At 41.4% G+C, this 27,410-nt stretch overlaps 1 protein-coding gene across 4 annotated transcripts in view; it reads left to right on the top strand.

The window, feature by feature from the left end:
* Window positions 1-27,410, top strand: part of FARP1 (FERM, ARH/RhoGEF and pleckstrin domain protein 1) — a 268,168-nt gene that overhangs the window by 145,165 nt on the left and 95,593 nt on the right. For all 4 annotated transcript variants that reach the window (XM_053311099.1, XM_053311101.1, XM_053311100.1 and 1 more), the window contains one exon: window positions 25,779-25,883. In XM_053311099.1, coding sequence (XP_053167074.1) covers window positions 25,779-25,883 — 105 coding nt within the window. The remainder of the gene's footprint in view (window positions 1-25,778; window positions 25,884-27,410) is intronic.

The raw sequence follows: 27,410 nt of genomic DNA, 5'->3' as shown, positions 1-27,410 counted from the left end.
GTTGAGACTGATATTCAAAGAAATGGCATACAACTACAAGTAACTTAAAGGGCCCAAGTGTGTTTTTAAGGACTTGGCAGTTTGTGTGTGTTAAGCTTTTTTAAAAAAAGTGACAGTTTGCTTTAATGTTGAAGTAGTATTTATTATTTTATTTATTTATTTGATTTGTATACCGCCCTTCCAAAATGGCTCAGGTACTGAGCCTTTGAATAATAATTCAGTTTAATTACCTAATTTACTTAAAGATGCAGTTTCTTTATATGTCAGACAACTTTGTGACTCCACTTGCAGTTGATGATTATCACATTGCCTGCCATGCTTAATCCCTCAGTTCTGTAATAATAGATCAATCTGGGATAAAGAGTTGGTTTATTGAATGCATAGTGACCCTTCTGGGACTTTTCCCTCCTTTGCAGCTTTGCTTTTTAAATGCAAGGATTCTGAATTTAGTACTACTGAATCTCTGCAAGTGAAGAAATAGGTGATGAAATATCACTAAGTGCTGCTTACAGTGACAGAGAATGGAATGACACACAATGGGAAACTATGGTCAGTTGCATGCTACCAAAACAAATCCCTCCCAACTTAGAGAATAGCAGGTTTCTTTTTTAAAGATCAAATTCTGAGTCTGTTCTGGATCCTGTCATGCCCCTGATGTTATTATTGGGAATGTTATTGACAGATCAAACTCAGGAGATGAGTTTGATCTGCCTGTTCTGGATGGGGTCACAGAGGACTTGTCCCCTTAGCTAAGCAGGGTCCATCCTGGTTGCAAATGAATGGGAGACTAGAAGTATGAGCACTGGAAGATATTCCCCTCAGGGGACGGAGCTGCTCTGGGAAGAGCAGAAGGTTTCAAGTTCCCTCACTGGCTTCTCCAAGGTAGGGCCAAGAGAGATTCCTGCCTGCAATCTTGGAGAAGCCGCTGTCAGTCTGTGAAGACAATACTGAGCTAGATAGACCAGTGGTCTGACTCAGTATATGGAGGCTTCCTATTTTCCTAAAGTGTGTATTCAATAAGAACCAGACAACGGACACTTTCCCCTTCAAAATGAAGAATAGAGGATGAACATGCTTCGCTCACACTGTACAATATGTGAGATTAAAAGAGCAGCACTGGTGTCATTACAGATTAGTCAGGTTAGTATGGCAGCTTCCTATGTTCCTGTGTTCACTTCCCTAGAAGGAAGAGGTACGCAGTCTAGGGGTGCTTCTGGATCCAAGCCTCTCTCTGGTGCCCCAGGTTGAGGCAATGGCCAGAAGTGCCTTCTATCAGCTTCGGCTGATACGCCAGCTGTGTCCGTTTCTTGAGATAAGCGACCTCAGAACAGTGGTGCATATGCTGGTAATCTCCAGACTGGATTACTGCATTGTGCTCTATGTGGGGCTGCCCTTGTGTGCAGTCTGGAAACTACAATTGGTACAGAATGAGGCAGCTAGGTTGGTCTCTGGGTAATCTTGGAGAGACCATATTACTCTCGTATTGAAAGATCTACAGTGGCTGCCGATAGGTTTCCGGCCAAAATACAACAAGGTGCTGGTTATCTTTATATATATATTTCTCCTAGGCATATCTGTTGCTAATCCCATGCATGGTAGCTCTTGCAAGAGTTCAGGATAGCGATGGGACGGCTGGGAGGGGGGGAAACTATGGCGGCGGTAGCCAGCTGGTTGGCTGTTGGAAAAACAAGATGCAGGCGAGCGGCAGTGCGATGGGGGGGGGAGTGGTCGGCCGACGGGTAGGAGGAAGGGAATGGGCGGGAAGAAAATGGTGTTAATGGTAGTGGGTGTGCAAAGCGGGGGAAAACAGTAGCAGAAGCATGTGGGTTGGTGAGGCAACGACAGCAGAGGCGGGCGGGGAAGAAGGAAGTGGCGGCGAATTAGAGGACAGGCTGGCTGGCTGCCAGGCAGGGAGGAGAAGTGGCGGTGGGCAGGGAAGAGAAGCCTGGCCGCCCACTGAGAATGAACTGGGGTGGGGGGGAGAACAAAATGGGGTTGAAGGTGGGGGGAACAAAATGGAGCTGAAGGGGGGAACAAAATGGGGCTGAAGGCGGGGTGGCAGGGAGGACTAGGGGCACAGATGCTCTGTGCCAGGTCAGCTAGTAACCTATAAAGCCCTAATTGACCTGGGCTCTGGAATTTAAGAGAACGTCTTCTTCGTCATGAACCTCACCGCCCATTGAGATCATCAGGAGAGGTCCATCTGCAGTTGCCACCAGTTTGACTGTTGGCTACTTGGGGATGGGCCTTTTCCATTGCTGCTGCAAAGCTTTGGAACGCACTACCTGCTGAAATAAGAACCTCCCCATCTCTGACAACTTTTAAAAAGTCTTTAAAGATGCATCTATTCACCCAGGCTTTTAATTAAATATTGTTTTAAAAGTTTTAACATTGTTTTAAAATGCTATTTTAAAATTTAAATTGTTGTAATGTTTTAACTTTTACTGTATCATTTATTTTGTTTTAACAAATATTTTAAGTTTTCTGTTATCATTTATTTTAACTAATGTTTTAACTTTTTCTGTTTGTTTGTTTGCTTTGTTGTAAACAACCCAGAGACGTGAGTTTTGGGCAGTATAAAAATATGTTAAATAAAAAATAAAAAAAAAATGTTACAGGGTTTGATCCTTCCCTTACCGCCTCCACCCCAAGAAATCCTTAATACACCTTACTTTCATCCACCTATTTCTCTGTTTGCCTCCCTGCCCCACCAATTCCTCTCCCGTGTACTTAACCTTTCTCACCTTTCAGATCAGGATCAATTTTAATGAGGTTTAGTGCCCTGTGGTCATCCACATGTACCCCATAATATTATATATAATATAGATCTCGTGGTATCGACAACCTCTATTGGACTGACTGTTAATTAAAAGTACTATGAGCTTACAGCGCTGAGGATCAAGGATCTCCCCCCCCCTGAATGATGTCATAATACTGTAAGCACACTTAATGTTCATAGATGCTTAGACCAGAACCTGTTCCTTCCTTATCTTGTTGAAAGCTCCTTGTTGAAAAGGAGCATAGAGACTGAACACACAAGAACTGGAAACCACCACCACCACCCTTACTCAAATGGGGTTTGATCCACCTCAATTTTGATCAAGGGTCAAACTAGGTTATTTTAAAGAGACATTTAAAGTAAATAAAAATGTTTTGAAGCATTTTATTCTAGAATTTACATATTACTTTTTAATTTTTTTAATTTAATTTTTTTAATTTTGCATTTAATATCCAGTCCACCCCAAACATATATGGCTGCAGGACTGATCACATTCCACCTTTTGCATCCATCTCAACCTCACTTTCATCTTCTTGTCTTTTTTCCCTTTCTGCCCTTTTCTACCTCAGGTAGAAAAACCCAGTTGGCTTCTGTATTCTTTCATCAATCTTGGTGCAGCCTCCCTCTTCATGCTGCTCCCCTGCAATGCTTGCATGCCTCCTTTGCCTTTGGTCAGTTTGTGAGAAAATCTGACACCACCTTCCTGGTTCAGATCCTTCAGACAGCTGTTTTAGACTGTGGCAAATGGTTTTTAGATTAGATCTTATCTTTCAGATACCAGAAAACAATACATTTCAGGATTTTAGGTCTTAGGCATGATTGATGCCACCTCAGTACAACCTACCTTTCTACTCCAATCACCTCCTAGCCATTTAAATCTTCAACATTACCCCTTCACGACCAGTGAGAAAGCAAGCAGTGTGTCCTGTGTGGTCCAGAAGTAGAACGCTCTGCTGGTTCTAAAAAGATGGGCACTTCAGGCTGCCAAGTAAGATGGCTGTGGGCATAGTAGTTCTATTGTTCTGCCTTGTAAGGCTGTTATACAAGCTTTGAATAAACACTTTGTATGTAGGTGTGAGTTTTCTAAGCAATTTGTTTTTCTCCTCCACCCCCCCCCCCTTTTAAAAAAGAAATCCTGGCAGAAGCTCTCTGTGACCTGGCATTTTATTTGCTTTATGAAATACTGCTGAAGCTTCTTAAAATTCGTGTGAGCCACCACTTGGGTTATGCAGCTTGGTTTAACATGATGGATAGAATAAGGTTGTTCTCACAACCATAACCGGTAGTGGGGGGGTGGGGGGAGGGCAGGGTTGAACTTACCTTCCCCTCTAGACAAGCAAAGAGCTCTGCTTTGGCATGCAGGCACACACTCAGACAATCGGCGTTGCTCCCAACAGCATGGCTTACTGGAGGCTGGGGAAATGAGTCCAGGCCTCCAGGAATCCCATAGTGTACCGTGTGGTGCGTGCAGTGCATTGGAGGAAGCACTGGGATTTCTCTCAATCCCGGCATTCCACATGGGCACCCAACCCAGGCTGGGCTGTCCTAGCCTGGGTTGGGCTGCTCATGTGAATAGCCTCTGTTTTGCATCCCTGTTTCCCCTTTCTAGGAATGTAACTTATCTGGGACAGATTATTGCATTCTGTGATCAAATTAGTCTGCCACAAATAGAATGGCCAGAGATTTCCATAAATAAGGGAATACATACAGCTGCGAAGGCCTCTATATTTTAAAAATGTTGTACTGAAGTAATTGAAAGCAATTCAGAGTTGCCTAATGAAGTTCCAGCATTGCCAGCCTTTCTGTATTTCTTACAGGGGTGTGGCCAGGTCAGTCAGCACATGAAACCTTGGTTTATTTCATGTAACCTAGATTGCTTTTACCTTCTGAACCTATTTCATGGCACTAACGGTGTCCTTATGGCCATCTAACCAAGAACTGGACCCTGAGTTTGAAGTTGGCTTATGTGCCTAAGTTAAGCCTAACTGTAGTTCAGGCATAGGCAACCTTGGCTCTCCAGCTGTTGTTGAACTACAACTCCCATAATCCTTAGCCACAATAAATTGTGAGCCAAAGTTGCCTACCCCTGCAGTAGTTCCACATTATATCTGAACCCACCCACAGAATAAATCATAATTTGTTTCTTTGATTTCTCCCTCCAAGGGTTGCTCCACACAGAGATGCTATCTCGGAGCAGCTGCAAAATCCAGCTGCTTTGGGTTGCAAGCATCTCTATGGTGCTCAAAACCTATCTAGTCTGTCTATCAACTTCTTGTACTATCTCTCCCTTGTTTGCCTATAAACAGAATAGCTGAAGGAACTTGCCTTTTGTTTTAAATCCAGAGCTTTTTAACTGAGACAGAAAACGCTCTGTCCTCCTGCTGTTCTCATTCCCACCAGAGCTGGAGTCCAGCAACAACCTTTGCTTACAGCAGTGGGTTGGACATTACAGGCTATGTTGAAATCCATTCCTCTGCTCAGCCATCAAGAAGCCAAGATGGACACTTCTGCCAATGATACTTCTTAAAGGGGTAGAAACAGCTGCTGAAGCAGGTCCTCTCCCTGTTGACTGCCCCCAGTGAGTAGGGGTGTGTGTGTGTGTGTGTTGGGGGGATGAATCTACTCAGTAAGGTCATTCACATGACCATGCTGGGGAGGGTTGACAGGGAGGCAGCTTCCTTACCTGCTCCTCACATACAATCTCCCTTACAGCTCAACAGCGCCACAGTAAGTGACAGAGCCGGGAACCAGAAGTTCTCCAGAGTCCCACAGTGCACCATGCCAGGCACACAGTGCATGGATTCCCCCACTGCCGGGGACTCCTGCCACCTGGCTTTGTGGACACTTGGGCTGCAGGCAGCCTAAGTGTTCACATGACCAGGAGGTGGAGTAGAAGGGTGCATTCACGCCCTTCTACCTCACTGTTAGCCCAGGTAAAAACACTCAGGCTACTCTGCACTCCACACGAGCAGTCCTACCTGGATAGGGCTGTGGAAGCCCAAGTAGGGCTGCATGTGTGAATTGCTTTAGTGTCTGGTACTAGACTGAGCCTGGTCAATCTAACTGTCAGCCAGAGACCTATACAAATGAATGCTTTATAAAGCATATGGCAATAGGTTATCAGAAACCAACACTAAACGAGATGAACGCTGGATTTCCCCAGCAATGCAACTCATATGAGGTGACATTAAAAATAAAAATTTAGAAATTGAAGGGAATTACAGCCTACTGGTTTTATTATCATTCTCTCTGAATTGGTCCTATTCCAACTTGGTTGGATTGGCACTTGCAAATGAGAATCTGACTGGCTGAGATAGTGGGCAGTCAGCAAAGCTTGTAAAATGCTCTTAAACGCACTCTACAGAAGGCACAATTAATTTTAAATGAAATTGTTAATGCCTGTGAGGTAACAGTAATCTGAACGTCAAACACTATATAGAAGCACTAAGTGTCATAATTAAGGTGCCACAAAAGATGCAATCATTAAAAACTTCACCACAGCATATATTAAGATAACATGGGACTCAAAAGCAATGCTGGTTTATACTGCCTGAGGTTTGTGATAGGAATGTATACACAGGAATGTACAGATCTCTCAAAACAGTTTCCTGCTTTCACTGGCAGAGAAAATTGGGTGTTTACAAATAAGGTTCATAACAAAAAATGATATTTCAGAAATCCAAATACAAGATAAACCAGAATAAAATCATGCTGTTCATGCTTTGCATACTAATATTACCTCAGAAGAAAAGCTCCTTCCTTATTTGGAGCTTAAAGTAGGCTATGTACTGTGCATACTTTATAAATATATTTGAGGTAGACTCACAAGTCCACAAAAGTTAGTGAATCCAATTTTTATTAGTCTACCTCATCCAGGCCTTGTTCTCACAATTGCTTACTCGGGGCTCGGTATTCCATAAGGTAGTTTTAAATTGCATATGTTCCTGTTTAAAGTACCCTGCTTCTATAATAAGCATATGCAGAAGTAGTTTAGCTTTTACAATTTCTTTTCCTAAAAGGGAACTTACTCTTGACATGAATATAAATATTTTTCAACCTCAGTGCAATATTATATAATCATGAAACAGAAACCTAAAAATCACATAAAACAATAAATAAACCAAAACCACCACCCAACAGCAGCAGCAACAACAAAATACCGAGTTACCATTCCCCATTAAATACCAGTACAGCACCCCCTCCATGGTTGTTGCTGGTGTCTAACCTGTTTGTTTTTGAATGGTAAGATCTTTGGGGACAGGGAACCATTTTATTTATTTTATTATTTTTCTGCATGAAGCATTTAGAGAACTTCTGTTGAAAAGTGGTATATAAATATTTATGTAGTAGTAGCAGCAGCAGCAGCAGCAGCAGCAGCAAAAGCCCACGCAAACAAAATAATTTTGATTGATGTGACACCTAAAAGGCATGCAAATGGGAGACAGGTGGACCGGTGAAGGAAAGGAACTCCTCCTGTGATGATGCCATGTTCACAAACATGGCATCATCACAGGAGAAAAGGCCACAAAAACCACCTAGCTTCAGAAGGCAAGAAACCCAAGGCAGTGCCTTCCCTGAAGACTCTGAAATCAGAAGGGCTGAATATTCCTCTGATACCCCCCCCTTCCTTCTCTTTTCAATTGGAGCAATAATCTCCATTGTGTCCTCCACCAAAGAAAGGTAAAGATTGGTGGATGGGAGACATCGAGAAGCAATAGAGGATGTTTGCATGGTTGCTGAGAAACCACAGAATCAAGTTATTCTGCTTATTTCCCTTTCCGCTTTTCCTTCTCATGTTAACTGTGTCTCAATATAGCTAGCTAAAGAGTTATGCCACTGTTGCAGCTGCCACTTGAAGTGACCATGATAGTGGAGCTGCCCTGCTTGGGACTAGATGGTGGCTGCAGTCCAAAATCTGCACGTGGAACACTGATTTCTGGTCCATCGTATCTTGGATTACTTTTAGCTGTTGTTTGTACTTTCCTAGCCTCAAGCTGAGTGCCACTTCCTGAGCTGTGCTTCCGTTAAATGGGGGAGCTCTCTTATTTTATTCATGTATATAAAATCGTGTTAAAAGGTAACATGAGTAGAGTTGACATGTCTGCCTTTATGAAGAGTAAGAAGATGTTAAGATATGTGTCTGAGTTTTGCATTCAGTTATCCTGTTGTCCATAACTGCTTCCTCCTACAGATAGTTCCATAGATCTTATGTGTGAGATACGAAATGTCAATCATCTTGTTTAAACCCTGCTGCTTGCTGATTCCACCCTGCCAGAGGAAAAATCAATTCAGTTCTAGAATGAATTAACTTTATCTGAAGCATTCATTATTTATATTTGTTTGTATTTATAAATATAGACATACACACATTCCTGTGCAAAATACCAAGGGAGGAGAATAGTGCATAGCACCAATTTACAACTGCTGCTAATTTGCATTGTCTGCACTGTTCAAATTTGTCATACAGTATTTTAAAATGGAGGTGGAGGTGGTGACTGAAGTGCTGTAGACTTTCAAGACTATCATAATTTAGGATTATGGATGCTGTTCTTTCAGGGTTAAAAGACAAACATTTCTTTTTTTAAATGCCCCCCTTCTCCCCACCCCCTTTATAGTTGGCCCTGGTTTGTGTCTTGTTTATCTTTGTAAAAAGGGATTTAATTCTGGGTCCTGGGTTGCAAGACTTATTAAGTAAGACACCTGTTCAGAGGTTTAAAGTGGGAGGTTTATGCGACTGAAAAGTTATTTATGTGGAATACAGAGCCCACTCTCTGGAGGATGGGCATGGAGGGAAATGCCACAAATTCTCAAAGCAAACATTCCCTTCAAAGTGGCTTTTAACAACGTTTAGTCTTGCCAGTGCCATCTTTCTTAAGTGACAGGTTTTGGCGCAATATACTGACATTTGTAAATCTTGTCTGTCTGTCCTGCTCTTTACCAATCATGGGAGTTCAACTGTGTTTTTGTTGTTGTTTTTTAAGAAGATGGCACATGTTTTTGTAAGGCATGCATTATGTGGGCATAATTTTGTTGAACATGAACAAAATGAAAAAGTAGTGGATCAAAATAGGATTTATACTGTTTGCTACCCATGTGATTTTCTGTTTTCTGATCTGAGCTCTCCAAAAGGCCAGAGATTAATTTGGGTTAAGTTCAGTAGACAACAAAATACAATTTCTGAGATCAGTTGAGCTTTACATATGAGTCTATAATCATTCGTATGAATACTTATTTCAATATGCTGTCTATTTTTAAACAGTGTTACCCTTCCATAATGGCAATAGTGCTAGGTAACGCCACTTCTATTTAGCCAGATAAAAGAATTGTTGGTTTAAATGTAACATGGAACCACAATTAAGCCTGGTTTTGCACAACATTTCTGAGAGTCAGGAATGCATGCTCCCCACTCCCATGCCTACAGAAGCGTCAGTTTCCAATTTAGGTTAGAGTAAACCACCGATTGGTCGGTGATGTTGGAAGTGACCAATCTCTAGCTAACTTCAGTTACCTATATTGAGAACCAGTTAATGTGAGATGGAAAGGAGAAAATGGAAATAAGGTGAATCACTTCTGTTTATCTCAGAAACACTTTATCTGGATCTCAGAAACACTTCTTTTTCTGAGAGAGGGCATGCCTCAGCTCTTGCCTGTGGGCTTCCCAGAGGCATCTAGTGGGCCATTGTGTGAAACAGGATGCTGGACTAGATGGGCCTGATCCAGCAGGGCTGTTCTTATGCTTTTATTAGGGATTTGCAGAATGTTCCGAGCTTGGAAAATTCCATCTCAAAACAGGCTGTTTCGAGTGTTCTGAGCTCAGAACAGAATGCCATTCTGATGAAGGGCCTGTTCCGAGCTCAGAACGAAATTATCCTGTTCTGAGTCAGAACATTCTGTGTTCCAATCACCATTTTGGACACCAAAATGGTGCTCATTTGGCCTCTGTGCATGCACAGGAGCCATTTGCATGGTCAGCACCCACACAAAAATGGCTGCTGCAAGTGCACAGAAGCCAGAAGAACACCATTTTGGAGTCCAAAATTGCACTCAAAACGTTTCAGGTGTTCCTAGCTCATTCCGTTGGAACAACCAGCTCAACTGGTTGCTCAGAATGGAACGCAAATATTGTTCCATGCACATCCCTAGTTTTTATGTGGTTTCTCAGCAACCATGCAAGCATCCTTTATTGCTTCTTGATATCTGTCATCCAGCATTAAACATTTTTTACTTGCTTGACATAAACTGAGATCTGTAACTCACTCCTAACCTTGGGTGCAGATCTCAACTTATTTGAAGAAAGTAGGCTGGAATAAACAGAGATTGCTTGATTTGGATGACACAACCAATCATGTTTTATTCTTACCTAAACCAGAAATGGGTGCTCATGCAGGCATGGAAGTGGGGTCTGTAGGCTCCCAAGTCTTGGCAATGTCGTGTGGGACCAGGCTTAAATGTGGTTCTGTGTTATGTCTGAACCAACCTATTATTCTCATTTGCTTGAAGTGCAGATATTTTGGGTTTATTTTATATAATGCGGTCGTGCACATGACCTCTTACCTGGGCGGGCAGAGAGGGCTGGCAAGGAGGCAGGCTCCCACCTGCTTCCTCGCACATGATCAAATTATCCCCAAGGCTCTGCCATTCATGCAGCACACAAGCTGCATCACAGCAAGAGGGCAGAGCAGGGACAGGGAGCCTGAGGAGGAACTCCTGGTATGGGAAATTGAAGGGTCCTGTCTCAGCCGTGTGCACTTGCCGCCCAGCTTGGTGCACATAGTCCAAACATACACACAACCATGGCGCTGGGGTAAAAAGCAGGGTTGGGCAGGTGGGAGCACTGGGATCAGGAGCAATCCTGGTGCTTCACATGAGCAGACTAACCCAGGCTGGGCTGCCCTATCCTGGGTTGGGCTGCCCGTGAGAATAGCCTCAATGTATGCTACAAATTTGCATGGAATTTTCTATAATTCCCCCCCCCCTTTTTTTTTTTGCAACCTGTAAAAGGTACAAGTGTGCTGTAGAGTTGGTGTTGACTCCTGGAGACCACTGAGTGTTTAGACCACAGTGATTACAAAAGAGCCCTGTGGTTGTCTTTGGTAGAATACAGGAGGGTTTAGGAACATAGGAAGCTGCCATATACTGAGTCAGACCATAGGTCCATCTAGCTCAGTATTGTCTTCACAGACTGGTGGCGGCTTCTCCAAGGTTGCAGGCAGGAATCTCTCTCAGCCCTATCTTGGAGATGCTGCCAGGGAGGGAACTTGAAACCTTCTGCTCTTCCCAGAGCAGCTCCATCCCCTGAGGGGAATATCTTACTATTGCCTCCTCCCACATAGTATGAGATGATGCCTGTCAGCATCTTCCTATATTGCTGCTGCCCGATATAGGTGTTTCCCATAGTCTGGGAAACATACAGCTCTGGCTTGCTAGTCAAGTCATTACCCTGCTGTGCCATTAGGTGGCTTTTGCAACCTGTATTGATGACTGATGACAATTTAAATGTAATTGTGCTCTGCATGTTCTAGAAATTCCCTTTTGATTAGACCCTGTCATGTTATCTTCTCTCTTGCTAAAAAGAGATGTATATATCAGGTTGTACAGAAATATGATAGATAAATAAAAATAGTTCTTAACCAATCTGTGTGCAAAGTCCAGAGAATAAGGGACATGCATTATTGCGATTGTCCCTTAATTGTCAGAGTCATTTGGAAGTGTTGAAGACATACTTGTTCTGGCTTTCAGTGATCATAGTCAGTCTTTTAACTGGGAGTGTTTTTAGTATTTGGGGTTGATTTATAATAAAATCATTTTATCGTGCTGTTTGATTGTATAAGCATCTCTGAGCCTTAGAGATGAAGTAATCTCAAAGTTACATTAAGCTTCTTAATTCTTACATTAAGTTACATTAGTGTTACATTTTAAAGAATGGCTAACATACTGACTAAATTACAGTTTGTTTGTTTGTTTAATTTATTAACTTATATAGTTGACGTTAAATCATTTAGAGTAACTGCTGAGAAGTACTATTGAGTAACTTCTTATAGATGTCAGCCACTGTGTGGAAATTTTCCAATATTAGCCGCAAAAATTGATGGGTGGGGGGATAGACGTCTCTCCCACTGGCAGTACAAAACAAGTAGGCAAACCCAAACACAATCTCCTAGTTGTTCACTTGGTAGAATTGAGTCTATTAATAATTCAGTGCAGGCTACTGTCAGCAGAGCTAGTGAGACAGAATCCAAAAGCTGAACTCCTTCTGTGGCAGCAATGTGCTGAAACTGCCGGAGGAAAAAGGTAATGGATATATCAAGAATTTTAATGTTAAAGAGTACTATGTCAGATGCAACAGATATTCTGAAGCTCAGAAGCTGTGGGGTCTGAAAGAACACTTGCTTAAAGAACCTTAATTCAATAGAAAGAACAAGGAACAGCACCACCTGTTGGTTGGTGGTGTTGCTCGTATAATCATTACAATTTTTCTCCTCTAAACTAAACTCTTCACGTATTAAGTGAAGACTTCATAGTCTGCAAGCCAAAAGAGCTTTTGTGTCTCTCTGGTCACTCGAGTTCTATATTCAGAGGATGAGTAAATGTCACTGGTAGCTGCTTCTGGGCTATCAGGGTGTTCTAGGCCAGTACTTTCTGTTATGGGCATGTTGTCATTTTCCAGTAGCATTTTTTCAGTTATTAGAATTTCCAGGCAATTCCTCCTCAAAGGCTGGACCCCCTTGAAGAAGTGCAGGTGTTTCCTCTACCTTCTCCTTTCCTGCAAAAAAACAAAACTGAACAAAAAAACAACCTCTTGAGAGTTTTGCTGACCCATTGCACGTGGTTCCTTTTATCCATGATGTGTCCCTCAGGGACATATTTCCATGATGCACAGTGAGTTCAGAGGGAAGGTATTGTATAAATTAGTCCCAGTGGGGATCCTAAAGAGAGAGTCTGTGTGGGGGGGGGAGTCAGAAAAGAGAGGGAAAGGAGAAGAAGAAATTGGAGTTGTTTCTGAATAAACTCTTAGTTAAATCTGTATAAGATTACTTTCTGTTTGTGAAGGAAGCAGCTATAAAACAGAATGGAAGATAATAGAAAATCACCCCTTCCCCAACACAAGCATCAAGAGGAAAGAACATTTGTCAGGTCTCTTGTAGCAACTGAAATTCCCAAATTGTATTCAACCTGTTCTTGAAAGTGCTTTCAAGTGGCGCAGGATTCTTTGTTAGGCTGAATGAATAGGTAGTTATGTGATTACTGGGAGCTTGTGAACATAAACTCAGTAGTTGAGATCAAAAGCAACATGTAAGGGGGCTTTGGTTCCTCCTTGTGGCAGTAGCCACAAGGCACTCCCCAAGAAACCGCCCTCTACTCGGTAGGCAGGCCTCTAGCATGGCCACAGAGAGGTAACCACCAACACTGCCGTTAGTAGGAAATTCTGCCTCTTTCCCCCCCTCTCCATATGGATGTGTGGAGGTTCTTCCTACCCTTCCTGTGTGTGATCAGGCCCATAGTTTCTCTCTCTCTCTCCTGCACCTGCTTCTGTCTGCAGAATGCATTTTTGGTTTAAGCATTTGGCCAACCTAGCTCAAGTAGTGATTTAACTTACAAAGATAGTTCTGACCATTCTGGTGCTGTATGTTGGAAAGGCCAGGAGAAGGATTAGGGTTTGGTTCTGGCGAAAGCCTAATGAGCCAGTTGTGAAGACTCATACTTTGCTGAAGTATGACTTGGAGAGAGGAGGTGGAGGCTCTAAGTGCTACATTGAAACAAAAGTTAAACATGAAAGTAGATAAATGTGCTGTCATTAGCTTTATTTCCTTATTATTAGAGTGTATTAATGTTTCATAAGCCCTAGGATTTTATTATCCAAGTTCAGTGTGGCGTTCATTTCCAAAATCTGTTTGCCTGTGGGAAAAACACAGCTCTCTTTTGAATTCTTGGGCTTTTAATTGCACTTTGCTGTGAAAACTATTTCAAACAGCTCATACTTTCAGTCTGAAACATCTTTACTGCCTCAGTATTTTAGAATGTGTGCAAGTCACCAGCTAGCCCTTATAGGGGAAAGAGCTCTTCTCCACTTTGCATTATGGAAACATTAGCAGCAGTAGTCAGTAAACCTGGCAAGCAACATCATGCCTCTTGTTCCATTTAGAACTAAGGGCCATACTAGACAGTGAATACCTGCAAAGCTGTGAGAGGAAAACGTGAGTCGCAGTGGTAAAGCAGGAAAGGGAAATTTAATCCACTTGCTGGTTTTCCCTTTAAGACTTTCCCCCAAGGTACAGAAAACATTTACTTCAAACTCTGGTTGGGGCAAGCGGGTTGCAGGGTGAAAGTGGCATGATTAAGGATCTCCTACTCATCTACCGCTTCTCTTTTACGCAGTTTACCCTCCCCACACTACTTTGCAGCTATTCCGTGGCAACCTGGGTTTCCAGTCTTGAGTCTACTAACAGAACATCTGGTTTAACCATAATAGTGCGAAGAAACTGATAACTCACCTCTCTCTACTTTTGCAATTATTTGTTGGGTTCATTGCATCCTTAGTAGCAGCAGGTATTTTAAAATATTATAAAAACATGTTTTAGTCTTTAAATCATTTTCCTTTTTAATTCAGGTTCCAAGTTGTACTTCTTGTTCAGCAGTTTAAGACCTGTAAAAGGTTATTTCTAAAGTATAATTTCCAGCATATGAAACTCGTGTATGAGAAAAGGTTGGGGACAGTTTGCTTAATTCACAGTGAGGTCATTCACACAACCAAAAATTGTCCTACCCAGGTTTGGGAGCTGTGTGTGCTTCCAATTTTGGGTTGTGTATTTTGGTTGTGCAGACAACTAGGTAGGAAGAGGGAGAAGTGATTGTGTGGAAGCAAGGTAGGAGGAAAAACTGGGTAGTAGTGTGCACAAACCGGTTCGGAGGCCATTCTACTGGCCTCCAAACCGGTCCGGACGTGGGGTGGTTTTGGTTCGGGAGGGTTAGGGTGGGGGGTTCCATTAAGGGGGGGGGCTTTACTTACCCCTCCCGCCCTTTCCAGCTTTGGCGCCGTAAATATAAAAAAAAATCTGGGCAGCAGGATCCCTCCCCGCCCACTTCTATCTCCGTGGCTCCGCGCTGCTCCTTCCTGTTTAAAAAATCGGATGGCAGGATACTTCCCTGCTGCCGCTGAAGCCCCCTCGAAGCTCTCTCGCCCCCTTAAATCTCGCCCGGACCGAGTCCGACTGCGCTCGGGCGGGCGGCAGCGACATGTCCTTCCACCCGCCCGCCCCCTTCCCTGCCGTCTGCGCAGAGCTGGCAATTGTGTGGGCGGCTGATCCGGCCGCCCAGGTCTCCCGCCGCAGTTGTCTGCGGGGAGAGCAGGCTTAGCCTGCTCTCCCCGCAATGGCGGCAAAAGTGGGTCTCTCTCATCATGAGACCCACCTCTCTATGGTATATCCTGAATAAACTCAAAAAAGAAACTGAATTGGTTAAACAATAATAGTATTATAATAGTATCACATATATAAGCTCAGATATCTTTACAACAATCCTGTGCGGAAGGATTATATGCACATTACAGATTGGTTAAGGAAAGTGAGAAAGTCATGGCCAGCCTGAGACCGCCCAGTGAATTCGTTTCTGAAGTGTGATCTGGAGTGGGATCCTCTAAACTCTCAAGCTACTTTTTTAGACACCCTGCTGAACTCTGATGTGCTTGAATAGCCTTATACCATCATATTTACCCAGAATGCACTGCACACGCGCCAGTTATCAATAAATCATTACAAAGCTGGCTCATTGGATTTTGAAAAGCTTCTAAAAACTTGTTCGTTTATTCTGTGTGTGGTGAACAGAATATACATGAATGTCCTCTTTCTTTCATTAAATATTTTAGACTTCTCTCATTTTCACAATAATATTTTTGAAGAAGGTCGTTAATTTTCCTCCAACGTTCAGGCTCCCCATCAATGTGAGCATCATATTTGGGCAGAGGGCTGGTGCCTTGTTTGTATACAGACTGGAGAAGTTTACATCAGCACATGGGAGGAGAGAGCAGGCATACGTGCATATCTTTCAGCATGTGTACCCATCTGATGTCTGCCCCCAGAGTTCTTTTTTCAGACTGAAACTATTGAGAACAGGAAACCTGCATCTCCTTCTCTCCCCCTTAATGTCTACTTAACTAAAATATGTAAATTGATATAATCACTCTGTCTAGCCATCTACAAATCCACATGCTGGCTCACCAGTGGTGAGTTCTCTTAGCCTTCGGGTGAGCAGGACATCCAGCACCACACAGATTTCCAAACAAGGCATTTTAAAAGAAATTTTCACTGGGTGTCCGCTGTTTCCATATATTGTGATGTGGCTCTATTTTCTGTTTTTCTCCTCAAATATGTCCACTGTAGCAGAATTCTTACAAAGACAAGAATAAAGATATCTCTCTATATATATCTGCTACCTGATCTCTCGCTCTATAAATATATTTTGTTCAGAACAGTGATGTGGCAAGGTCCGAACAGGCCTGTGTTTCATAAGTGAACATGTACATTTTTTTTCTTTTTCGGCACCATAGGCATAACCAAATTTTTAGAGGCGGCTCAGGGGACTACAGGCTTTTTTGACAGTTGCCACCATTGCCCACTAGCCACCCACCTGCACCTAAATTATTTTAGCACAGCTTCCCTGCCAAATGTCCATACATACAGACTGCAGACAAGTGGAAGGGAGGGAGGAAAAGGGGGGGGGGGAGACGTTCTGTTAATGCAGCTTAGAATCACATTAGCCTTTTTTGGCTAATATTGGAAACATATTGGCAGCCAGTCAGTTCTTTTAGAATCTGTGTTATATGGTCCCTTCAGGTAAACTCAGAGACCAATCTGGCTGCTGCATTCTGAACCAATTGTAGTTTCCAAACTACGTACAAAGACAGCCCCACGTAGAGTGCATTATAGTAGTCAAGCCTAGAGGTTATCAGCATATGTACCAGCATTTTAAGGTCATTTGTCTCCAGAAATGGACGTATCTTGTTTATCAGCCGAAGCTGATAAATAGCACCTCTGGCCACAGCCTCAGCCTGAGAAACCAGGGAGCATTTGGGATCCAGGAGCACTCCCAGACTACGAACCTGATCTTTTAGGGGAGTGTAACCCCATCCAGAGCAGGCAGATCTAAACCATCTCTTGGATCTCAGCCCCCTACAGACAATACATCCGAATTGTTTGGATTCAACTTCAGCCTGTTATCCCTCATCCAGTCCAATATTGCCTCCAGGGAGGCACTTAGGGGGGTCATGCCATTTCCTGATGAAGTTGGTATGGAGGAACAGATCAAAATCTATAACTAAATATTATAACTAAATATAAATAAATCTATAAGTAAAGATAAGTTTAGTTATAACTGCTGACATCGTTAATAGTTAGCCTGCAGCTACTAATATTGCTTGACATAAGATCTGTGACTTCATTTTAAATGTTACCAAAAAGTGGTATGTTTTATTACATGATACAATTCATTTCATATTTAAAATGTCTCAGATTATTATTTTCATTTCATTTTATGAATGTTATGTGTCCAAATCATGTATACTGGGTGTCCACTAGCTAGGACTGGGTGTCCATTTGGACACACAACTATTAGTTTAAAAATACCCTGTCTCCTTATTCAAGGTCTCATTTCCACTGCTATTTTTGAGAACATAAGAAACAGCAGATATCCTTTCTGAGCACTAAGAGAGGTTTCCCAGACCAGTGCAAATGGCAGAAGATCCACTTCTCTCATAAGGCTCTACCTGTGCGGCAGTAAAGAATCTGAGGGAAGAGAGAGGTTTGGTGGTGCACACCAATTATGGCTGGATAGAGCTAAATCTGAATTTGTGTGATTCTACCACACTGGATGCCATTTGCAGAGAAACTGGTTATGCACTGACATTGCATCTTGTATCTTAGTTTAGTAAATTTTACATGGACAAGGAGAAGAAAAGTTGCTTGGCTACTGTTTCCTCCACTATCTCCATAATGACTATTTCCAGATATTGCATGTGCTGTAAATATTCTGCTATATCCATTGAGATAACATATGCAGTATATATTAGTCATTTCGTTCCACAACCAAACTATTATTTGTTCAAATCAAGGAGACAATCATGCAGGAGGAAAAGGAAGGCTAAAACCAAAATCTGCTGAGATTATTTATGAACATTCTGCAAGCCGTAAATTGTCCATAAAATTAATCTACAACAATGAAACTGGAGGATTTCTTCCTTCCAGTACTGGAGGCACATTTGGTTTTGCAGCATGTGTGCATCAATACCTTATTAAATAGTGTTTGCCACATTGCTAAACTAATCTGAATGGCACTATTATGTGCTTCTCCAGAAGTTGTGGACTATGAAATTCAGTTTGAAGTATTTTTAATGAGCATTCTGAACCTAGTTTCAGCCCCAGTGAAGAAACAAGGGACACAGTGTGTTTCTGAATAGCTTGGAGTCCTGGGGGGGATATACTTCATTCAGTACTTGCAAAAAATATCAGGGAAGAAAAAACAAGCATCAGTTCTTTGTATAACTTGCATATACTCATTATGAAATTAGCCTTTCAGGAAAAGAATCCAATTTAAAAAAATTGGCTGTGTGAAATTATATCGTCCCCCCTCCTCCTTGGAGCTTGACAAACCTCCTCGTAGTTGAGATGCTCGGATATCACTTCACTTCACAGGCTACTGAAAACATTGTAGTATTTTCTGTCCGATTGTACTTTCCAAGGTGAGTTCTTTCATTAGGCAGATGAGGTGGCCTACCTCAGGTAGCAGACTTTGAGGTTCCTCTAAATGGCAGGCAAATATTTGTCAAATATTTGGCTTTTGATTATGCCCACTGTGAAGTGGATCGATTTGCCTTCAGCCACCGATGCTCCTCACTTTTTTGTAATGTGTGGGTAAGCAATGGGTAGGCTTTAACCTAACTGCCATGTAATTAGCTCAGCTTTCCTCAGAGAACTCTCAAGAAAAACTCTGTAACTAACATTCAGAGCAACAAACTGCTTGCTGAGGGACTTATTGCGAGTGCAGAACTGTTGTTCTAGCAGGTACGGCTAAATCTGGAGCTTGCCAGATTTATACTTGCCCTTGAGAAGTGGGGGTAACCACTGTCAAGGAGGGTTGGCCCACTGAACATTAGCAATCTTGTGGTCACCTGAAGCACTGCCATGTGAGGATTAGGCCATGTGTGAGGAGAAGTCATACATGTGTGCCTTACCATACAAGTTTGGTCGTTCTCAGCACTCCTCTGCAAACTGCTGGGTCTGTATACCAAGCTGCCTATGTCAACAATTTGCCAAATGGCAAGGTCTCTAGATGGGCTTCTATATTGTGACTTCTGCTGTTTGTGGGAATCTGGGCTGTTAATTATGGAATATATTTCCCAGAGTGGCCTGTACCTCTTTACTTTTAGGTTTCCCTGTTTTGACAAATAATTTAGTGAGTTGCTGGTGTGGCTCTCTTTGGTTTCTGTTGAGGCCTGTGGCTGCTTTTGGTACTTTATTGTGGCATGTATGTTTATCATCATGAAGAGCAGATTAGATGACAAACAGATTTTTTTTTCTACTGTAAAGGACACTTTACAGGCAGTTGTTGTTGTTAGTATTATTATTACATTTATATCCCGTTCTTCCTCCAAGGAACCCAGAGCAGTGTACTACATACTTGAGTTTCTCTTTCACAACAACCCTGTGAAGTAGATTAGGCTGAGCGAGAAATGACTGGCCCAGAGTCACCCAGCTAGTTTCATGGCTGAATGGGGATTTGAACCCGGGTCTCCCCGGTCCTAGTCCAGCACTCTAACCACTACACCACGCTGGCTCTCTTATATGAAGACCTCTCGTGATGAGTGGCTTCTGCAGCCCCCTTGCCATTTGGATTTGCCATATTTGCCATACTATCATTTTTGGCAGCTTGTGGTGGTGGCATATTGAAAATCAGGAGATTCATACTGTGAGCATCATGATTGTGTGTCTGTGTGTTCATGCACACACGCACATACACAACTACTTTACCATGTATTGTAACTTCCACATGGCTGCATTTAAAGCGATCACCAGGGAATTGTTTTCAATACTTGTTTTTTAAAGGTTGAGCGTGTAATCCATGGCCAACATCCAGCCTAGCACTATACAGGTGCAGGAATACTGAGTTCCAAAATATAAAGTTATGTGGCTTTCAGGGACATATTCCATAACACATGATGGGCTTCAGAGGGAAGGAAATATAGTTGAAAATCACCTCTTTCCCCATTCCTGCAACAGCACTACAGTAGTCTGGAATTCAGTCCTGCTGCACCTGTGCTCTGTTAGACTGAATGTCAGCCTATTATTACAAGAAGTGGTCAAGGTCACTAACTTGAGTGTGTTTTTGTTTTGTTTTTCAAGAAAAATAATAAGCAGAGTCTTCCATTGGTTTTAACCAGGATAGCTAAATGGAGCCCTCATGCTAAAGAGCAGTATACCTCTAAATAGTATACTTCAGAGTCCTGTATCTTGTTTCTCTGGGAGAAAAATAATATGGCCATCATGCCCTGGTTGTGAGCTTTCAGAGTTATTTGACAGTGTTGGAAATGGAACACTGGATTAGTTTAGTTTATTATTGGTCATCCAGAAAAACTATGCTTGTATTTCTAAAGTTCAAGACAGTCACAACTCTCCTCTTGATTACAATCATCTTCCAGTTGTAACTAACTCTGTTAGAAATTGTCCAGGGATTTATTTATTTATTTTTTAAATCCATCTGTTTCTCATGCATTCTAAAGCACATGAATGACCAAGACTTCTTCAGATAACTTTAACTTTTTTAAACCTTAAACCTTTCTTAAACCTCTGCAATGAGCAGTGACATTTCATATGAAAAAATTTAGGAGATTTCATATTTAAAATGGATTTGCAAAAGTAAGAAGGGTTTTCCCAGTAAGGAAACTGAACTCTGTGAGGGAAGTGGAACAATGGAGAAACAGAATAAAAGTGGCATATAGAAAAAAGACAATTGAGCAGCAGAATTAAAGAGGGGCAGCAACATAAGTCCTGCTGGATCAGGCCTAAGGCCCATCCAGTCCAGCATCCTGTTTCACACAGTGGCCCACCAGATGACTCTGGGAAGCCCATGGGCAAGAGATGAAGGCATATCTTCTCATCTGCTGTTGCTGCCCTGCTACTGGAATTTAGAGGCATCCTGAATCTTCAGAGGGTAAATCTGAGAGAGAGGACAAAACCGGAAAGGTGCTTTTTTTTTTTTTAAATTACTTCATGTAACATATGACATAGCCATCTAATGGCACAGTAGGGAAGTGGCTTGACTAGCAAGCCAGAGGTTGCCAGTTCAAATCCCTGCTGATATGTTTCCCAGACTATGGGAATGTTTCCCAGACTATGTTTCCCACACTATGGGAAACATCTATATCAAGCAGCAGCGATATAGGAAAATGCATAAAAGCATCATCTCCTACTGCGCTAGGCAATGGTAAACTGCGAGGCAATGGTAAACCCCTCCTGTATTCTACCAAAGATAACCACAGGGCTCTGTGGTCCCCAGGAGTCGACGCCAACTTGATGGCACACTTTATCTTTAACATATGACATAAAATACAACTCAGCCACAAATTGCATGAAGTGCATGTTCCATAACTCTTTTAATATAAACTTTTAATGGGTTTAGAACAGAAACCTTTATAAATCTCATCTAAACAAAGCTCAAAAATACCACTAGCTCTAAAAACAAATGTATGTGGATTTAAACAAATTTAACCAGATCTTCAGGCCTTATATCCAAAAAGCCATCATAATAATTCAATTACATGCCAGCCATCCTTCCAAGTAAAAAATTGCAAAAGTGCATTGACATTTATGCTATAATATAAAATCATGTATAGGTTCATTTTACTTGCAGAAAGAAAATACAACAGAATTACAATAGTCAAGCTGTAAAAGAAAAGTTACAAAATAATGGATTTTAATGATGTGTAAAAGTTGGAAATGGCAAGTTTTTGCAATAGCTTGAGGAAAAAGAAAGTGAGGAATTTAAGAGGACTTGTATATTTGGGCCAAAGAATAGAAAGAATGAGCGAAGAGGAAGAAGGTACAGGAGCATAGCAACAAGAAGTTGTAAATTGGGAGGACTAGAGTAGATTAGTGTGTTAATGCTGGTGTTTCATGTACATTGTATTGTTTTGAAAGAATTCAAAATGGAAATCTATGCTTAGTAAATTGTTAGTATCAAAAAGGGGAGTATAAAGATGCGATCAAAAGGAAAAAAGTAAAGCCACTATCAGTATAAAATTAATAATGAATGTTAAAAGAGCAAATGATATACTTGAAGAGAAAGCAATGTTTATATCCCTTCTGTTATGTGAAATTAGCTTTTATCTCCATTTAGAATGGTGTCTGGGCTATTTTTTTAAAAATGTATCTAAGTAACTTTCATTTTCTTTTTAAGGTTATGGATCTAGTAGTAGCATAAGAAAATCTTTTCTTACAAAATCTTGATCTGAGATCACTTTGATGGATTAAAAACTGCTGAAATACTTAATCTTTTACAATTTATTGATAGCCAAGTCTAGGGGAGTTGATTAGGTGTAAACTAGAAAAATCAATTTTCTTAAAGAAACAGGAGATAACAGACTTCTAGGACATGGGTTCTGTTAACATTGCAGTACATTTTTTCTCTTTGGAAAGATGTTAAAGAATGAGTGACACACTTACAGTTCTGATTAAAGAAGAAGACCAACTGTTTATTGATCAGGGATTTATTTAGGGTCAGATTAATGTTAACGCTATTAAAGACCCGAAAGCTTTCCCCAGTGGGAAAAAAAAAAAACATTCTTGTTCCAAGTGTGTGAAGGAATTGGAAATAGTGAATATTGGCTAGCAGACATAAAGGTTGTTGGAAACTTAATTTAATCCAAGCAACTTGAATAAACTATGTCTAAAAGCCAGAAAGGTCTGTGCACATTATGTGCAATGTCTCAACAGTATCGTAGGTTGCTGAAAATCTAATACAAATACAAATATGACAAATATTTATATGCTGCTTTTCAACAAAAAGTTCCCAAAGTAGTTTACATAAATATAAATAAATAAATTGGCTCCCTGTCCCCAAAGGGTTCACTGGTTTGAAGGTGTTGTCTCCTTGCGTTCTTCTAAATCTTACCACCTGCTGCATTTGTATTTGATGCCCTGGGTGCCATTTTGGAAGTCTGTTGTCTTGTTTTTTCCCTCTTGCTGATTGATTTTCTGCCACTGCTTCCTGATTGGCTTGCAATCTCCAGTTGGCTTTCAATCTCCTTTCTTCTTGATTGGATTGGCTTTGTTATCATTCAAAATCAAATGTTGTTAGGGTAGCTCTGCCCTCATTGGGTGGTGGGGATGGGTGGGGAGGGAAAGACATGGAGAGCAAAAAAGAGAGAGTTCCAAACCTCCTTTCTTTTCTCATAATTCTGGCCTTGTGCTTCACTCACTGCTCTGGTCTGCTCTGCAATCTGATTGATTCTGCATTTGCAAGGTGCAATTATTCCAGTAATTATTGCAAGGCACCCATTATTCCCTATGGGCAAACCACTTTGAGTTGGTACATCGAACCAACCAGTCCAGTTAGTCAAATTAACCAAACTGGTTTATGAAAACGGTCCATGCACATCTCTACCCAAGAAAACTGCCAGTTTGCTAGAAGGCATTATTTCCCATGCCTTTGCAATGGGAGAGTTTTCCCACATTTTCCAGATTTTCCAGGAAAATACTGATTTTCCCCTGAGTTTTTTATTTTTCTGTTAGTGTGGGCGAGATTTGGAACCTACCTGGGAAACTGCATGTTTCTATCTTTTGTGGTTTGGTCTGGGAATTTCATGTCAGTGAGTGAATGAGACCCAAGCAGCTTTATATATCTATAAATATAGATATAGAGATATATCTCACATCATAGAACTGAAAGAGCAGTTCAAAATACTTTTTGAAACAATATCGTAAGGCCTTTTTAAGGGTTGGATTCCTCCAGTGTAAAAAATATTTCCCACATTTACCAGTGAGATATCCATCAGGTGATGGGAATGCACTTGGAAATGTGGCTATGGAACAGATGAATAATGAGCACCCAAACCTCCTGTATTTTTACCAAAGAAAATCACATGGCTCTGTGGTCACCAGGAGTCGACAACAACTTGATGACACAACTCTAGAAATGGTTGTTACTAAATTACTAGATGTTTTTAAATATAAAATGTTTATTTTATATACAAATGTTTTTGTGCTGTGTTTGAACAATATTTCAGATTTCTTAATAATAGGTACTAGAACTACATGCATGTTTGTATGAGCACATGCAAACGCATACACAACAGGAAACTGAGCACCTGACAAGTTTCCAGTCCTATTTTTTGTTAGCTGACTTTCCAGTAAGTTTATGAGCTCACCTGGCATTCTGTGTGTGTGTGTCTGTCCATGTGTTCATCGCACACTATCAATCTCGCAATGCCTGGACCAATATGCACCAAATCAGGTACAGTTGTAGGGACACACAGGGACACTTCAATGGCGATGTTTGTGATGATGTCATCCACCCCTATTCAAGATGGCAGACATGTAAACATTTGAGGCCCAAGTGGGCTAACTTGTGGATCGCCTAACCGATTTGAACCAAATTTGGTACACATAGGGACACCTCAGTGGTATTAGTTTGTGAGTTTGTGATCACTCACTCCTATTCAAGTATAGCCAGCGTGGTGTGGTGGTTAGAGTGCTGGACTAAGACCGGGGAGACCCGAGTTCTAATACCCATTCAGCCATGATACTTGCTTGGTGACTCTGGGCCAGTCACGTCTCTCAGCCTAACCTGCTTCACAGGGTTGTTGTGAGGAGAAACTTAAGTATGTAGTACAGCGCTCTGGGCTCCTTGGAGCCCCTGGTGGCGCAGTGGTAAAACTGCCGCCATAAGGTTACAAGTTCGATCCTGACCAGGGGCTCAAGGTTGACTCAGCCTTCCATCCTTCCGAGGTCGGTAAAATGAGTACCCAGAATGTTGGGGGCAATATGCTAAATCATTGTAAACCGCTTAGAGAGCTCCGGCTATAGAGTGGTATATAAATGTAAGTGCTATTGCTATTGCTATTACTATTCCTACAGTACAGGGTCTGGTTTCAAAGTTCAAGCTTTGCCTTTCCGGACTGTTTCCCCTGTTCATATTATCAATATACCCACAGAACAGGGTCTGGTTTAGAAGCATGGGCCTGGCGAGGGGCAGCAGGAGTTAAAACATTTTGTGGCATACTCGCATAGTGCAGCATTGTCCCCTTTTGTCATTTTGAAATGTTGGCATGTATGGTTGTGGGATGCTGGAGGACTTCCTCCTCCAGCTCCTGGCTCTACCGCTCATGGCAGCTCCAATCATGTGCCGCGATGATCAGCAAAGCCCTAACTTGCACAGTGATTGTGTGCGGGAAGGCAGGTAGAAGCTTGTCTCCCCACAAGCCCACCCCAAATTCCCAGAAGACAGGTTGTGTGAATGACCTTAATGAATACTTTTCATGGGAATTGTTACAAGCTGGACTTATGACTCTGGGCCTAGAAATCTATTATCAGTAAAAATTTGCCTTCATTGATTAGAATGTGTTGCTGAATGACCATAGGGCACTGGGTGCTCTTCTAACTTAGATATGCTCAAGCTGTCATTTAATTTGCTGGTCTTTTAAAGGCAGAGCAGCAGTACAGCTCTTGAGGAATGATATATAGAGGTAGAAAACATAATTTGCCTTCCAAACCAATTCCAACAATATTCTTGAAATACAAATTAGAAGAAGCAAATCTACAACTCAATCAGTATTCCGGCAGTTTGACAAGTAGGAGTGCTTCTTTGAAGATTAAAACATAATCATGTAGTTTGTGCTTATGTGTAGACTACAACGTGTTTTTATATGTTTTTATGTTTTTAAAATAAGGCTTTTTTTAGAGCTGTTGGTGTAGGTAATACAGTGTATAACCTTTTTTATTGTGTTTACTTACAGCAAAGAGCTCCAGGAAAGGTTTTGTTGGATGCAGTCTGCAATCACCTGAACCTTGTTGAAGGTGACTATTTTGGCCTTGAGTTTTTGGATCATAAAAAGATCATGGTATGTGAAGCAGCATCTTGTAAAGCTCATTATGCACATTTTCTCAGCATTACAAGTTTTTATCCTCTTGAATGTGAAAATAATGGCCAACATCCAGACTAACAAAGCATGCAGCCCTCAAGGACATATTTTCAAAAGTCACAGTGGGCTTCAGAGAGAAGTGGAGATTGACAAAAAATTACCCCTGTGGGGGAGGGGCAATTTTTGTCAATCTCCACTTCCTTTTAAATGTTTTATTTGTCTGGATGCTGTTTAGTGGGTTAAAAAAAGTAATTGAATTTTAAATACTTACCAGTTTTGTTGTTCTGTTACTGAAACCAGGGGTGGTTTGCTCAAACTTAAGCACATGCAGGAGTTCCCATTTTTATATGTTTCAAAATTACATGTGAACTTGGGCTGCATTCTTACAATCATGGCGATCCTAGTTAAAGGCTTAATCAGGATTACTGGTCAAACCACTGTGTTTAAACCACATTCAACCAGGATAGATAACTACGATCAGGCTTGGTTATCTATCCTGGTTAAATGCGGGTTAACCACAGCAGTTTGACCAGATTTGCCTTAGAAATCTGCATTCTCACAACCAGCTCTGCAGGGCTCAGCAATCCTGGATAACTCTTTAATTAAGATCACATTGATTATGAGTACACATTCATGTAATGGTATATTGTATTTAAGAACATGTGTAAAATACGACTGCATGTTTTTTTCTTTACTTCCCAGCTCAGTAAAATATAGTATGCTGATGCATGGCTACGTGTACACACAGAGAGTAGTAGAACAGAATCATAAGCCATATTGGAAGGCCAAAAAAACTGCTCTCTTCAGTGTGCAAAATATTTTCCTTCCAAAATACTGTATATGGTATTTGCATCCTTGTATTTGATACAATCACCAGATACCCTTTTTGCCTTGTTATTTTTTCTAATCTGTTTGAACAAGGAAACTCCTGTCATGATACACAGATGATATATTATGAGTTGAGTGGACTTCATATAATTTGCACTGTCCTTTGTCCAAATTATATGTTCATCCTTCATTTTCTCATGAACTAGCAGAGTATAGCTGGGGGGAAATAGTGGGGGTGGGGGGACTATTGTAGCTTGGCAGCTACTTCATATATTGCCTTTCAACTAGGGTAACATCACATGTTACTGTTGAGGAGACTCTGGTTTGAGCTGCTTGTTATCCTCTTAAGGGTATAATTTCAGTGCCAAAAATAACAGGGTAGAGCCACCTACTCCTGTGTGTAGTGCAGGGTGCCCAGTCATTTGTAGCTTGGGCTATGTCTTAGTCATTTTCTTTGGAAATTTGGCAGTGCACACATCCTTCATTGTGCCAAGTGTGAAGTTCAAAAACAAGACATAGAGTTAATGAAATGCCAGGAGCCATCAAGACGTGTGTGTGTTTTTTAACATCAGAAACTCTCTTTTCCCCAAACTTGAATACTTAGTAAGTTACCAAGGCTTAAAGATTTTTATCTACTAACAAAATACAGCTTTAAAAATCTTGTATTTCAAATTACAT

Source organism: Hemicordylus capensis, chromosome 3 (assembly GCF_027244095.1).
Source record: "Hemicordylus capensis ecotype Gifberg chromosome 3, rHemCap1.1.pri, whole genome shotgun sequence".
NCBI lineage: Eukaryota > Metazoa > Chordata > Lepidosauria > Squamata > Cordylidae > Hemicordylus > Hemicordylus capensis.
The sequence above is the reverse complement of the archived record's forward strand: the minus strand, read 5'-3'. Positions and strand labels throughout refer to the sequence as shown.